A 17,263-nucleotide genomic window follows, 5' to 3' on the forward strand; every position below is an offset into this window, starting at 1 on the left:
TTTTATCTGCATTGTTTAACTGTAGGGGACTAGGATATATAAATACCCCAATCCCGTTACAAAAGAATAATGAAACGAATGGGAATTGAAGGAAACAAAGACTCAATTAATGGATAAGATAAATGTCGTTTATTTGCTGTTGAAAGAAATGAACGTTTTAGTTATAACATGTCCGCGCGTATGTAACCCATGTTCGTTACAGGACTGGTGTTGTAGCAAGAATAGGAAATGTGTTTTCATCTCAAGTTCGGGTCATTATTGTTTGTTCGCGCGTGGGAATTGAAGTGAGTGTTGTAGTGAAAATGAGAATCCAGCGTGTAGGCAAGGAAGAGGATATTAGAGTTGTCATCAGTTAGTAGTCAGCTACGCGAAGGTGTTCTTAGTGGCCAGTCGTAGATGGAGAGAGAAAGAGGGAGAATGTATACATACAGTCATTAGCTCGTGCCCCATACATAGTAGGAAGTGGGCGTGAGGTGCGCGTGCGCGCGCGCCGAAACGGCGGCGGCTTGTTAGCCCAACCTCTCTCGTTGAGAGTTGGTCCTAAAGAGGATTAGAAACAGCTTATCGCCTTGTTTTTATACTCGTTTCCAGAGTGTATTTTGCGCATGTGTATTTCCTTAGAAAGCGGAAGTGACGTCGTCCATGTGCTGTGTTCGTGTTCGTGTGTGTGAGTACATGTGTATACGTAAGTGTGTGTGTATATATACGTGAATGTGAGTGTATGTACGCGAACGTGAATAAGTGTACATGTGTGGACGTGGGCGCGTATGTTTGTGTGCGCGTATGTATATGACAGCTTGAAATATGAATGTGTGTTTTGTGTGAGACTTGAAAACGGCTCGTACATAACCATGGAATTACACCGGAGCTGATGTTGAGCATATCACTAGGTGTATCAGAATTTTTGGGGAATTTGTGACACCCCTAACACGAAACTGCGAATAAAATATTAAAAAAAAACCTCGTAATTTCTCTTTTAAAAGTGGGTTGTTTATTTTCTTTATGGATTATACTTCAAAAATAAATTATTAAAATTGTATAAAAAGTAATAGAAATATTAGTTTTTTATTAAAAAAAAAAAAACAGTAATGAAATTAATTGAATTTTACGAGTTCAGTATTTTTTTAATTTTTAAACTTTAAAAATCTATCAAAATTTTTCTATTGATTCTATTTTTTCGATATTTTCAGGGTCAATGTGAAATTTTATGCTCTTTTCAATAAACCGAATATAATATTTTAGACCAACGTTTTTTTTTAAATTCACTTCCCCCCATTTTGAAATGTCTATTAAAAAGTAAATAATTAATTTACGCACCAAAGTTTTATATATCACAAATTGAAGATAAAAGATCAATAAATAATGTATTCAAATTTAAAACAAAGAAACAGTGATTTTTAGAAATTTACCTGTAAAGTTCGAAGTTTAAAACCTTTTTTTTAAACACGTTTTTTTTTTTAATGAAACCTTGGTCCTTGCTCCTTTAATTGACAAAAAATTGGGTTTGAATTACATTTTTCGAATAGTTATAAGCTTGGAAAGACAGGGGATCGAATTAATTTACGCCTCCCATTTTGAAATGTCTATTAAAAAGTAAATAATTAATTTACTCACCAAAGTTTTATATATCATAAACTGAAGATAAAAGATCAATAAATAATATATTAAAATTTAAAACAAAAACAAAGTAGTGTTTTGTAGAAATTTATCTGTAAAGTCCGAAGTTTAAAACCTTTTTTTTAAACTATGTTGTTTTTTTTGTTTGTTTTTTTTTTTATTTTTAATGAAACTTTGGTCCTTGCTCCTTTAATTGAAAAAAAATAGGGTTTGAATTACATTTTTCGAGTAGTTGTAAGCTTGGGAAGACAGGGGGTCGAATTATTCAATATTTTTTCACGCATTCGTAAGATTAGTTTCTGACACACCTAGCACATCACACCGATAAACTAACAACTGCCAAGCCCGAAAAACTTTTATTGAAAGCGTAATTCAGTATTAAAATATTCTAGAACTCTCTCAATCTTTCTTGAAATTTCTGGAAAGTTCTTGGACATTCTAAATTTTTCTAAATTTTTTTATTTCTTTTTCTTTGTTATTATAGAATTTCGCGAAAGAAAATCTTTTTTTGCAATCGTGAAAAGATGAGTTAAACTCTCATAACACCATGAAAATCCTATGGAAGGATGACGTCATTATTTAAGTTATGGTAGAAGACGAATTACAAGGATGGAACCAGAGATTGGAGCTCGGTCGGGCAACTTACATTGAAATAATGGTAGAATAAACAGGCATTAGCAACATCTCTTCTGTGAGAAGGAGGCTCATGTGGAAGAGAAAGGTCACCTGTCCCACTAGATTTCAAAATCGATTTTTAAATATGTCAAATATGTTATAAATGTTTTTTTCTGTGTGTAAAGTGTTTATTTGTTATATCTTTTAAAGGAAATAACTCATGCCCCGACAAAAAAAATTAAAAAGAAGATTAAAGTTATATGAGCAACTTAAAAATGTCTGCACATGATGTAAAAAATGATGAAAGTCAGAACGTAAATAGCAATAGGAAAAAAACTGCAATAAAAGTGGGAGAAATTTTGTTGCAGCTTTTCCTTCAAGATCCAAGATGGAACAGATATGTTTCCCGATTGGCCAGATGTTGAAACCCTAAATAAATGTTATTCGTCCTTTGTGTTGTAAAGCTATTTATGTATATTATGTTCTGTCATGAATCGCATTTAAATGTACATAAAACGTCATCATTTTACAACTACTAAAAAGCATTAAAGTAAATATTCAGTAGTATTCATATATCACAGCTTCTCTTTAATAAATAACAACGATTATTACAAAGAATATAGTGCTATTTAAACTTCCGAATACTTTCATATAATGCTCAATTTTTTTAAATAAAAGTATATTTTACCCTAATATATTATGTCAAGGTCGTTTACACATTGGCAACAATAGATTCGTAATCTTTTCAGCAAGAACAAATAAAAAATCAGTTGAAACATTTTCGATTCAAAATAGAAAGAAATAACCACATTATCATTTAATCAAATGAAACATAAATGAGTCGACTTCCTCCTGGACACGTATACAGACACTCACACAGCATGTGACTCGCAATTTTTATAAGTGAAAGTATTTTTTTTTCTTTACCTCAAACATAAATGTGTCGACTTCCTCCTGTATATCTTCTGTCGTCAAAGCGCCTCGGTGCCAGTTGTAGAGCAGCAAGTCCAAAAACACGCGTCTTTTTTTCTGGAGATAAATATTTGTTTCTTCTGCATTGTCTGCTTCTGGGTTCTCTTCCTCCATTATTTTAGCCTCGTTTTCATTATATTCTTTTTGGCGGGTTTCAATAATCTGCAAGAATCATAGCAAAATTATACTACTAAAAATACTACTACTGCTGATAATAATAATAATAATAATGATAATAATAATAATAATAATAATAATAATAATAATAATAATAATAATCACAACATCAATATAAAATTTGAGAAACTATAGTCACTCAAATCCTACACTGGAATATATGCAAACTCTATAAATTAGAATACTCTTCTTGTATTTCGTTTATATGACTGTGTCTATGTACGTCTAGTATATATAAACTATACACGTTTCTCTAATCGATGCTCATGTGTCGTCTAGTGGTTAGAATTATAAAAACAATTATTTTTCTTTGTACAGTGCTTGTCTGAGCTCCAATCGCTGGCCCCCCTCGCCAATCTTTCCCTGTTATATTTCACACACTTTTGCCTCTGAAAAAGTATTTTAAATTTCTGATTTCTAATTTTCATGACATTACATATAAGATGTTGCAAAGTGGCATGAGGAGAAATACATATGAATGGAGAGAGGGGGGAAGGACGGAGAGAGAGAGAAAGAGACACATATATGCCAATAGAGAGTGAAAAACAACTATTTATGCTAAATATACTAAATCGGTGATTGTCACGTTATTTCAGGACACATTTTAATACTAATAAAACAGATGGGGAGGGGTAGAAACTTTATTTTATTAGTGCTCCGGAGGCCTCTTGTGTAGCTCGATGTTCTTCTAAACTAAAGCACTTCAGATGAAAACATTACCTACTCATGTGTAATGTCAAAAATTTAATTCCAAAAATTATGGAAAATGAATCAATAAAAAAATAATTAACCCTTACCCTCGGGTGGCCTCTGGACTTTGATAAGTGGTGACTCCTTAGTAAAAAAAATTATAGATAGAGGAGCTGACTGCTCTCTATTTTCTAATACCACGTTTCCTCTTGTGCTCTTTTATTGTACTACCAATTCGTAATCGAAAAAATATTGTTTTTCGCTTATATATAACCGTATCTATATATGTCTAGTGTATATAAAGTATGCGTGTTTCTGTAATCGATGCTCGTGTATCGTCTAGTGGTTAGAATTATAATTACAATTATTTTTCTTTGTATATGGGGTGTTTGTACGTCTCGATCTTTAACGTGTATATTTAATAGTTTTTCTGTGTGTATGTGGGTGTTTTCACATATTCACGACAATAACGAACGGGACAAGACCAGACAGCCTTTAACAATGATGAATAACACCTGCTTGACACATACCTTATTCAGTATCTCCCTCTCCTCTGGCATCAAGCACTTGAAATAAGGGCATCCTCTTCCAGATTACTCACTCAAAACACCGAGTTATCATTTCCAGATCTTTATTTTTAAATATCCCACGTCTCGGAGTTTGCAGCTCTTAAACATCTTCCTTACAGACCACGAAGACAACTCCTGTCCGTTAATTAATTCAGTGACTAACTAAACACAACTCGTCTCTTCGACTTCCCGTTACAGACTCACACCTAATTCTGATTTCTCCTGGTTTACACATCTTCTACATCAACCTCTATTCATAACAGCAGGCACTTGAAATCAAGGAATTCTCTTCTGAATGGAACACCCAAAATGCCAAGTTATCATTCCCAGATTTTTATTTCCAAATGTTCCACGTCTTGGAATTTGCAGGCCTTAATCTACTTTACATTTGCCATAGTTGGTCCGTAGATGCTTTCAGCAAACCACAGAAACAACTCCTGTCTGCTCTAACTCGGTCGCTAGCTCACTCCCAACTCGTCTTCTCGACTTCCCGTTAGAGATTTACACCTAATTCTGATTTCTCCTGGTTTACATATCTTCTACATCAACCAAAGTTGACAATCTTTTTTGTCATGAAAGCAACATCGTTGTTTACTCAACCAAATTCCAAACTTTTTATTTTTCCTTGAGCCAAAATTCCCCAGTCAAATATTTTACATAAATATTTTAACTAACATTCTTTTCTTTTAAAACATTTTTTTGAATATCTTTTTCACCTGTTTCTGCCTGGTGCGAAATACATTGCCCTCATAAACTAACTCTAAATATATTGACTTCTATTTTCTGGTTCTTTTGTCCTAATCACTGCCACACCTTGATTAACAATCCTATTTCAGCTCCCCTTTTTGTATTTTTATATGAGTATCTGTATGTGTCGATCTGTTACATGTTTATTTAATAGTTTTTCTATGTGTATTGGGGTGTTTTCACATATTCATGACAATAACGAATGGGACAACAATGACCAGTGTTTAACAATGACGAATAATACCCTTCTTTGATTGATGCATACCTTATTCATTGTCTCCCTCTCCTCTGGTAGCAGGCACTTGAAATGAAGTAATCCCCCTCCGGATGGAACACCCAAAATGCCGAGTTATCATTTCCAGATCTTTATTTCCAAATGTTCCACGTCTTGGAGTTCGCAGCTCTTAATCTACCTTACATTTTCGTTAGTTGGTCCGTAGATGCTTCCATCAAACGACAGAAACAACTCCTGTCTGTTTTAACTCGGTGGCTAGCTCACTTGCAACTCGTCTTCTTGATTTCCTGCTACAGACTTACATCTAATTCTGATTTCTCCTGGTTTATGTGTCTCTTACATTCTTCTAACATTTTCTTTTAAAGCATTTTTCTTTTTAACCTAAATAATTTAACAATTAATCATAATAATCGTTCTGACCCTTGGCACTGCCTGCTACAATATAATACAGATACTACGCTGTGATCATGACCAACATAACACAATGAGAAATGGTGTGATCATTAATCCGAAGTAGTACAGGCAAACAGCAATGTCAAAGCACAAACAAACTGATCAGTTGCTTGAATGTTCAAAATCTGGCACAAACAAAACTTGTTTAATCATTGACATAGCCTGCACTTTCGGGAATCGCGTTTGAGAGGATTACGTGCTGTTTACAAGGGAGCAAAAAATATTATCACATGTGGTAGCACAGTCCCGAATTTCTTCCACACAACTCGATACGATTTTGAACAACTCCATCAATTCGAACCCGAACACCGCCATTTATTTGATACGACACGATCCCGAACTACTCCGTCGATTTTAACACGAACACCTCCGACGATTTGACACAATCCCGAACAACTCCATCTATTTAACTCGAACACCTCCGACGATTTGACACAATCCCGAACAACTTCGTCGATTTTAACTCGAACACCTCCGACGATTTGACACGATCCCAAACAACTCCGTCGATTCGAACCCGAACACTTTCGACGATTCAACACGATCCTAAACAAAATAACTCAACACGAAGCATTGCCAGAGCAACTTTGGTAGTTACTCTCTGATATAGGCTTTTAGAGCACTTGGACGAACTCATTTTCGCTGTAGGTAAGCCCGGCTTAGACATTGGCATACAATTCTTGAGCGCTTCTGCGCATGCTTGTCACATCACGATCACATTAGAAATAGACAGAGACCGACGTGTTGCACACGTGTGTGCCGAGAGCAAGCGGCAAAGGCGCGTTCTTAAAATGGCCAGATAGGAAAGTACCTGTAAATAAAAGCTGCTGTTTAACTGGGAAAAAAAAGAAGTCGAGTTTTTTCCTAGTCGTTGTACAGTGTTGCTCATTCGGAATTTACATCGTGTTGTCTTGATGTTTAACACGTGTCACGTTACAGCAAGTGTGCAAACGAATTTACATGAAAAAAATAAATAAGTACTAAGATCTAAAATGGGAATTGGACTATAGAAATTGGAACGTTTAGAATCGTAACTAAAAGCAACCAAGCAGTGAGTACGGCTTTTTATTAATCACATCACGTCATGATCACGTTAGAAATAGTCAGAGATAGACGGGTTACACACGTGTGGGCCGAGAGAAAGCAACAAGGACGCGTTCTTAAAATGGCCAGATAAATAAAAACTGTTGCTTTACTAGAAAAAAAAGGAGTCGACTTTTTCCTCGTTGTTGTTCATTGCGACGGAGTCTACAACATGTTGGGCCACTATAGCAAGTATGCAAAAGAATATACATTAAAAAAATAAATACCAAGTTCTAAAATGGGAATTGGACTCCAGAAATGTAAAATTAAAGGTGATTCCCATTGTAATTGGAACGTTTGGAATCGTAACTTAAAGCAACCAAGCAATAAGTACTAGGATACAGTAACATTGGTAGGATTCGGCATTGAATTGTAACACCAAAAAAATGTTTAACACTTACGTCCTTTGTGAAACCATGAAGAACTTTGAGACACTGATAGAACGTCCGACCATTTCCGAAGAGTTGGAATAACAGATTTGGCCATAACCACGGAGACTTTTGACGTTCCACTAGTATTTCACAAACACTGGAATAGAAACATAACATCGGCGTACGTGAGGAGAGGGAGAGTATATATGAAAAAAAGGAGTGAAGAGTCTTCCCACTTGCTTTAGAAATTACTCACTAGGCAAATTTACGAAAGGTAATGAACATTAATGAATATCTTGCATATCAAGCTATCCTTTCGAGCTTTTTGGCCCTGTCAGTGGGGCATTAGAATACACCGACTGCCCCCCCCCCTGCAGAGGGTAAAAGTCCCTCAATGGGTGTCCTGGATATGACCTTAAACTATATCCAGTGGTGAGGCTTGTGGGCTTTGAGGAGTGTGGAGCCCCGCTTTAATTACCATTGCTCCCAGGTCCACTCTGACCCAGAGTGGTAGTACCTGTTAGGGTTCCAACTATGGGTTAAATAGAAACCGACTTGAAAACAACAAATATATTCTATTAAAAAAAATTTTCTTCAAATATCTTTGGATTTGGCATTAAATAACCCGAAAAGGGTTGATATGCCGTAAAACAAAAACAACCAACCAACCAACCTTTCGAGCTTTTAAAGTCAGATACAAAAAGAATATTGTGTAGATGTTTTTCAGTTAAGTTGTTATTGACTTATTTTCAAAATAACAGACATAGTTTTTTTTTAAATTGGAAAAAATTGGCCTGCGTTTGTGAAAAAAATTAAGAAATTTTTATTTGGAACTTTCCGGCGTTTTAGGTAAACTGTCCGGAAATTTCTGACAATATCAAGACCGTCATTCTGCATAATTCCGATGGAGTATGGTCTTTATCTCCTACTTATATATATATAAAAGTCACTGTGTGTTTGTTTCTTATAGAGTTCAAAACTGCCGGGCCGATTTTTATGAAATTTCACTCAAATATACTTCATGTGTCTGGGGGTGTTCTTGGATAGGTTTTGTATCGGAATATCTTCGATGAGTATCGAAAACTTAAAAAATCTGCATAAAAAATGTAACGGTTCTATTTTGATTAAAGTTAACATCTTTATACAGTCTAATATCACAAGTGAATTTTAGAAGTTTTATCCATGCACAAGCAGAAAGGCCTGGCAAATAAAATCAACAGGAGGTTCTTTGTCAAGACAGGGGCGCGTTCGAAGTAAATTTTTCTGTTTAGAGTACAATCGAACCATGATAGTTGGTTTTTGCATTTAAAACTTAAATTAAAGCCATGATATTAAAATACTTGCAGAAAAGCAACAATAGGTTCTCTACAGTGCAATGTAAATTACAATGTATTGTGAATAAGTCTCGGTGGGGAGGCATGTGAGCTTTCTCTCGGTGCGCTGTAGTGCGTTTCTGAATCGAGCAGGAAATGAATCGATTTGATTGATGCATGGTAGATTTCACTGATTTCGATGACAATAAAGATAGAAGCTTAGAACATTAGTTGATCATCATTCAATCCCAGGCAACGTCCAGTCTCCCTTCTAGTTATGTATAAGTACCTATTTTCTTTGCTATTAAATACGAGGTGCTTTCAATAAGTTTCAAGACTTTTTTTACAGGCATCTAAAATTGTAGACGCTGGAAAATTCAGTATGTTATTGCTATACATCTTATGAGATGACTGACTAATTTTTATGATTTCAGGTTCAAATGAACAGCTACAGCAGGAATTGGAATACACCCTACTAAAGCCTGATTGTCACAGCTCTTGAGTTTCAAAAATGCAATCTGGATGTGAGAACACTTTAGAAGAAGAATATGCAATGAAATTCTGTTTTAAACTTGGAAAAAAATGTCACACAAACGTATGGAATGCTTCAAACTGCTTTTGGACCATCATGCCTGAATCGAGCATCAGGTTTTGAGTGGCATAAGAGATTCAAGGAAGACAGGAGGTCTGCGAGGCGTGGAGGAAGCAAGGAAGTCAAAACACCAGTTTATTGGCCAAATAAATTTCATAGATAAGGACCGTTGTGTGTCTATACAGACAATAAGTGCACATTTTGATGTCATTGTGGGAACTGTAGACACAGTTATTTGCGATGAACTGAAGATGCGGAAGATTTGCGCAAATGCACCGTTTCACAACTGCATCCTTTTCACAGAGTATTTTACCAAAATGGACATGCAGACAGTTCTTCAGCCTCCCAACATTCCAGATTTTACTCCCTATGAGTTTTGGTTATATTTTAAGGAAAATGTAAGTGACTGTCGTTATGAGACAATTGTGGAGATAAAAGAGACTGTGACGCTCACTCGAGAAAACTTTCATGGAGCCTTCCAGAAATTGTTGGAACGGTACAACAAGTGCATTGCAACCGGAGGAGATTACTTCGGAGGGGATAAGAGTTTCAAGTGTGTACTATCAATAAAATCGCCCATACGAAAAATGTAGAAGTAAAAGTATTCGAAGTGTTCAACATTAATTGATCCTCATTCAATCCCGGGCAACGATGGGTATCGCTGCTAGTTCTGCATTCGTGCCTTATTTTCTTTGCTCTTATTTAGATAATCTGGAAAGTTGAAACTTATTGAAGGCACCTCATATATATATATATATATATATATATATATATATATATATATATATATATATATATATTCAATAGAAATCCTCCTAAATTTGCTGATGAGGAGACCGTGCTTACCAAAAAGACTATGTATAATTGTTCTACGTGACTTCATGTATACCACAAATAAAAAGCACGGATTTCCGAAACGATCGTACAGATAATTGACTTTGTTGTTGTTCCTTCTTATGAAACTGATTTTTAATTTAATTAAAATTTGATTTTTAAATTTAAAAAAAAATTTTTTAATTTTTAAATTATAAATCACATTACTTAATATTGAATTAGCTCTAGGACATTTAACTATCGAGCTTATTATATATCTAAATTACAACGAGCATTTCCTGTATTTTAATTAAACTAGTAATTTCACTATTACATTAAAATACACTTAGCTCTTTAGACTATTATTCTAATCTCCTTTAAATTATATATATATATATATATATATATATATATATATATATATATATATATATTGATGTTGAAAACGCTGCAAAGAGAGCTAGAAGAGCGAGTGTACAGGCGGAACAGCCGGACGAAGCGGCAAATTGCATAACAACCTTCATATGTCAAGGCTGTGGCAGACTATGCAAATCAAGAATTGGTCTCTACAGTCACACAAAAGGATGCATACAGGCAACATCTTAATACGGCGCTGATCCATAGTCGTTTCGACTGACGGATGCCACACACACACACACACACACATATATATATATATATATATATATATATATATATATATATATATATATATGTCATCCACATACAGTACTGTTTCGTTGTATCACAATTCATCAGTGCGGCTAGACTACATCTTTCCCCAGCCGTGGATCGAACTTACAACCGTTGCCTTGCAGGGAGATACGACATTGCCCGAGATTGACTTATCCTCAACGACTGTTTCACACTCCCATATTTTAATTTGTTTTATTTTTTATTTTTAAGTCATTATTAAGACTCCAAAGAAATAATCAGTTGAACTTACTGATGTAAAGATTTTACATATGGTGACTCAGAATTTCTCTGTGCGTTAGCATTTTTACCCATGGCTGTATCTGGAAAAACAGAAAAGATTTGTCGGAATAGTTTAGCATTTTGTTAAATTAATTTTAAAAATCTGAATTGAAACTGATCAAAGAAAAGGAAAAAAGCCTGCGTGTATGTATGCGTCTGTGTAGCTGAATTGAACCACAACATTAGGGAAATTGATTGCGTGGTGAAAGTATCTATTTACAATGCCTCCCCACGAGACAGAGTTAGACACCAGGGTCGTTTTTTAACGCGAAGAAAGGAACAAATATTAAAAATTGTCTGTCGTGAAGGATTTCTCCTCCACTAACTGAGAACAAAAAATTGAAGCGCAGCATATGAAGAACACATACTACATTTTTATCTTGGCTTGAAGTAAGGAAGAAAGTGAATACACAAACAAGTGCGCCTCTCTATCCTGTCGGGGGACGGAATGAGGGAAGGAAAGAGAAAGAAAAGATCTTTGTTTATAGAAGGCTCAGTAATATACAAATGACATTAATTTGTATAGGAAGACAGAAACTGCTATAAAAAGGACGAGTTGGAAGCACGAAATTGTTGTTAGTTTTTCAACAGCTGAGAGAAAGAACGAACGGTGGAAATTACAGTTGAAGTTAGTCGTGGGAAAGCAGGAGTTTGAACAAATATTTTTTCTTAATTTGATTCCCTTTTATTTATTTATTTTTTATTTAAAGTCCAACATAAACAAACTCCTGACAAACCGCCCCCTTAAGTAAGACACTCTATCAAAACCCCCAATACTAATGATTACTACAGTACTATCTAATTGATTACTGTACACGCAATAACCCTTATCCCTGAGTAACCTTCAGGCCTTGATAAGTGGTGACCCCCATGTAAAAAAAAAAAAATTTTCATTCATGCAGAAAAAAAGAAACGTTACAGCCCCATTTTGTAAAATTTTCAAAAATATCTTTTTTCGGTGTACAATATATATATATATATATATATATATATATATATATATATATATATATATATATATATATATATATCCTACATACATATATATATATATATCCTACATACATATATATATATCCTACATATATATATATATATATATATATATATATATATATATATATATATAAGAATTAATATGTGAGGATACTTCTAAACCTATATACTTAACGAATTTTTATTTGGTATATGGGATATTCAGACATGTGGAAAACGTTTTAATCGGTTTTCATCTGGGGAAAAGGGCTACTAAGGGGTCAAACTTGGAAAATTGATACGTAAGGGTCATCCGATTTTTATCTGTTTGCCAACTGTTTTACGAGTGCGCGTGCGTGAATGGTTGACATTGGTTGGATTACTTATTGTTTTGGCGTCTCCTACATTACTATTTAATCTGTAAGTTGTTAAATAATTCAGTCAAATGTTATACTTTTGCTTTTAATCATTTTTAAGTTGTTATTAAACCGATAACAACATTTATTATCGAAATATTATCAACACTTACTCTCGAATTGTTTTGTGATAACTTATAGTACAAAAAATTAATAAACGGTTTTATCTTTGAATGTTGGCCGTTCGAGATATTATTAAATACTTGTACTATAACATGGCCATTACACACGAACCTTGTTTATTACAGTTCAAAACTCTCTTCGACCCCCCACACCGTCTGGCACCGTCGAAAAGGAACAAAAAAAAATCCGAATCGGCTTTTCTTTATTTTTAAACATAAGCCGTTTATTACCGTTTTTTCTTCCCACCTCCCCCGCGTCGACACCTGCTCAAAAGTATCTCGCTCCTGCTGCACTACATGTCGACCGTAGACAACCATTTCTTATACGTTCATCTTTTTTCGACCGCAATCTTTTTCCCCCGATCACGTGGGATCTTTTTTTCTCTTTCTTAAGATGCCTACTTGCGCTTACTTCCTAATTTGCATATGTGCATTTTTACAGCTGCTGCTAATATTTTCCGCTGCGTTCATATGCGCCCTGTTATAGTACCTTCAGATAACATTAGAAAAAGTAAATATTGTTTGGGTTATGGTTCCATTAGCAAACGACGTTTGAGTTCTCTATTTTATTTAGTCAGTTCACTCTGTATTTTTTTTTCAATTGAATTGATGAAATATACCATGAAAGGATTGGAACCAATGGATGTGGTTACCTAATGTGATGCATCGACAAGTTTTTGTTTACATTAGATTTGAAGATGATCATATTTTATTTAACTCCTCTTCAAGATAAAGATGAACCTATTACCACCGCGTCGTCAAGGTAACACCTATAATAGTAGGAGCACTAGGAACAATACCGAAAAACTTTGAAAAAAGAATGGGAGATATTAATATAAGAGGGATGGCTGAGAAGATACAACGTATAGCAATAATGAAAAACAGCTGAAATATCAAGGAAAACCCTTGAATGCGGAAACTACAACCACACATGAAGTACGGACACAAGCCGGACATACAGAAACTGCAACAGAGGTAAAACCCAGAGACATTATATGGAATCATGAAAACTGAAAATGTATAATTGTAGGTTAAGCCCTTGCGCCTTCGCCCCTCTTTTTTTCTCTTCTATTTTTTTTTTTTTTTTTTTTTTTTTCGCGTGACGCTATAAACACCAAATAAATGAGGGTCAAGGAGGATGGACAGATCGAGGAAAGAGAGAGATAGAGAGAAAGAGAGAGAGAGAGAACTAACCAGACTCCATGGCAAAAAAAGCAATTGGGACCTTGGGGAGGCTTATTGCCACCCAAATCCTAGTGAAGACCAATGGTCGCTAAAAAGGTATTTTTTTAAAGTATTTTTTCGAGGTTCTGAATATGATCTTAAACTTTATCCGATGGTTAGGCCCCAGCTTGCGGACTTTGGAGAGTGTGGAGTCCTCCCTAAATTGCCATTGCTCCCAGGTCCACTCTAACCAGATATGGTAGTACCTGTTAGGGTCCCAACTATGGGTTAAATAGAAACTGACTCGAAAAAATATATATATATTCTATAAAAACAATTCTTCAAAATAACTGGATTCGGCATTAAATAACCTGAAAAGGGTTGATATGCCGTAAAACAAAAACAACCAAACCAAAAGTATTTTTTCTATAAACGTTTTTTTTTTTTCTTTTTTTAAATGGAAGAGATGGTTGTAAAGACTCCAGAGAACACTACAAGTTGTTATCAAAGATAAAATTCTGATGATGGTCCGTGTGATTACTCCTAGTGAGTAAATAATAAAAAGATATCTTACCACAAATGATATCCAAGGCACAAAGTGTGATATAGGGTCCGATATCAAACTCTCCTTGTCCAATACGTTCTTCAAGTTTACCACACATGATCAACGCTTGCTCATTGAATACGACGATGAAATCGTTGAGGATGTTGTAATGGAATGATGGCGTTAACAGCTTCCGCCGTTCGGCCCATTTTCTACCTTTGCTAAAAAGAAAAGACAAAAACACAAATTAAAAATTAAACTTTTCAAGAAACATTGTTTGTATAAATGTATTTTAGAAACATGATTTTTTTTTTTTTTTTTTTTGCATTATCGATGCCAACTAATATTAAGAATGTGTAAAGAACAGAGTTCCCCCACTATCAAACAATCACGAGGTTGCTTTCACGGCAACTGACAAGGCTAATCTGCTTGCCAGTCAGTTTGCCTCAAACTCCACACTGAACTCGGTACACCACTCCCTCCCTGATTTTCCTCTGCGAACAAACACCACACTAGACGATTTGAAAATCACCCCTTCTCAGGTACATGCTATTATAAAAAACCTAGACACCTCAAAAGCATGTGGACCAGATCTCATCCCGGCTGTGCTACTAAAAAAATGCTCTGCCGAGGTTGCTCCAGTTCTCTCCAAACTTTACAATAAATGCCTTAACGAATCTTGCTTTCCCGACTGCTGGAAAATCGCCTCTGTGGTACCAGTCTTCAAGAATTCTGGTGAAAGAACTGACCCACTAAATTATCTCCTCATTACAAGCCCGTTCAAAGGCAGATATCTTAACTGTAGTTTCTGAACGTATATACCGTTCATTGGACAAAACAGAGGAGGGTAGAGCAGTGGCCCTTGATATATCTAAGGCTTTTGACAGGGTATGGCACGATGGTCTTCTAAGGAAAATTAGATCATATGGAATCACTGGAAGAATTCATAATGTAATTAAATCCTTCTTAAGTAATAGAAAAATCAAAGTTGTCCTCGACGGTCGTACATCTAAACAATCTGACATAAATGCGGGAGTACCTCAGGGGTCTATCCTTGGACCTCTATTATTCCTGATATTCATAAATGACCTCCCTGATAAAATTGTTGCATCCCTCTGCCTGTTCTACAAATACTTTAATGGTGAATGCTCTGACGAACTGCAAACACTTGTACCTCCCCGACGTAACTACCCCCGACAAACCCGACAAGCTACTAAGTCTCATCCCTTTACAGTAGAGATCCCTAGGTGCAAGAAAGCCTTTTACTCCAATAGTTTCTTCCCCAGAACTGCGGGTCTTTGGAACTCCCTTCCGGGATTCTGCTTTTCCAACTGCACTGATATGTAGAAGCTCAAGTGTAATGTTAACAAACATCTTTCTACTCATCTCCCTCCATAATGACCCCGCTAATTAAGTCTCTGATAGTAGCCCCCTGCTTCAAAGTGGCACTGTGCCTTGTTTGGGGTGAAAATTGAATAAAAAAAATAAATTAAAAAAAACAGAGTTATTTCCCTTGTTAGAAATGGCAGTTTTTTAGATAAAGAGAAGGTGATTTGCAAACACATTAGTTTAGTATTTATGCAAAATTTGAACCAGATGTAAAAGTAAAAAGAAAAAACAAAAACACAAATTAAAAATTAAACTCTTGTTTTTGTTTTGCCTTATCGACGTCAACTCTACAGCATGATAAAGTAGCAAAAAAATAATAAATTGCACGCAAGATGAGAACAATAGTCCGAGGAATCCAAATATTAAAAAAAAAATTCTTTGAAACTTTTTTCAAACATTTCACTAAACTTATTTGGCTGAAAAAAAATATTAATTTTTGTTTCTTATAACCTGTTCTTGACAGCTATTATTTAAAAAATAAAATGAAGAATAAAACACCAAATTACGGTAGGTTGTTTTTGTGTTTCTACATTTTACATTTATTCATTTTGCTATTTATTATTATTTTTTTTTTTTTTTTGGTTAGTGTTGTTATGATTCTATCGGCAACGCTCGGTATAATTCGGCCGTTGACGTACGTCATGTTCCGGTCAAAGCCGAGCGAACGCTGAAATACGTCTGTTTAACAGTATGCACCACTACCAAAAAAAAAAAAAAAAAAAAGAACAGAAATGGATTAAATAAAAACGATGTTGTTGCATTTGTGATTCGAATACAACCCTTTAAAATTGACATCGACAAAAATAGCAATGAATTATTATTTACTTTTTCCCATGACCAGAACATGTGACACAATGGTCGGAAGGTGAAGCCAGCACCCCGGAGCAGGAGCACTCTGGCCATTTAAAAATTGCCTGGGCAGTCCCGTCAACATTCCTCAGTAGAATCGCCTCAAGCAGTAAGCAATAAGCTTACTTCACCCGAAAGATGATCGACCTCCTAAGACTACACAGAACGTTGTAGCTCTTACCTCAGTCAGCAGTAAACATGTCATTTCAAAAATGGTCCATATACTGTTGTCTTCAGAGAATGGGAGGCATTTGTTTAGTAGTACTCTGGAGGCATCCTTAATTATTTTTAGTACTTTTACTAGCGCTCTGTGAGCCTTCTGCTTTTTTACTGATTACTTAAATAATTTCTCTTTATAGAGGGGATTAGAAAATTAGTTTTAGTAGTGCTATGGGAGTCTCCTTACTTACAGAAGTGTTCAATATCCTAGATAGAGCAATAATCTAAAGTGTTTAATATCCTGCAGTGATCTTTTTTTTTTTTTCACCCCTGATAAAATAAGGGATTTCTCTTCTTGAAAGGGGGAACTTTCACTTAATATACGTTTTTAGGTACGTTATGAACTTTCACACAGATTTATGT

The 17,263-nt window shown here is 35.1% G+C and overlaps 1 protein-coding gene across 4 annotated transcripts in view; it reads right to left on the reverse strand.

Moving 5' to 3' along the window:
- Positions 1-17,263, reverse strand: part of LOC145266308 (cytochrome P450 4V2-like) — a 118,716-nt gene that overhangs the window by 67,217 nt on the left and 34,236 nt on the right. For all 4 annotated transcript variants that reach the window (XM_080121859.1, XM_080121861.1, XM_080121860.1 and 1 more), the window contains exons 4-7: positions 14,474-14,664; positions 11,194-11,263; positions 7,560-7,686; positions 3,160-3,366 (exon numbers count right to left, since the gene is read on the reverse strand). In XM_080121859.1, coding sequence (XP_079977985.1) covers positions 3,160-3,366; positions 7,560-7,686; positions 11,194-11,263; positions 14,474-14,664 — 595 coding nt within the window. The remainder of the gene's footprint in view (positions 1-3,159; positions 3,367-7,559; positions 7,687-11,193; positions 11,264-14,473; positions 14,665-17,263) is intronic.

The sequence above is a fragment of the Euprymna scolopes genome, chromosome 41 (assembly GCF_053919585.1).
Source record: "Euprymna scolopes isolate OS-2025 chromosome 41, ASM5391958v1, whole genome shotgun sequence".
NCBI classification, from domain to species: Eukaryota; Metazoa; Mollusca; class Cephalopoda; order Sepiida; family Sepiolidae; genus Euprymna; species Euprymna scolopes.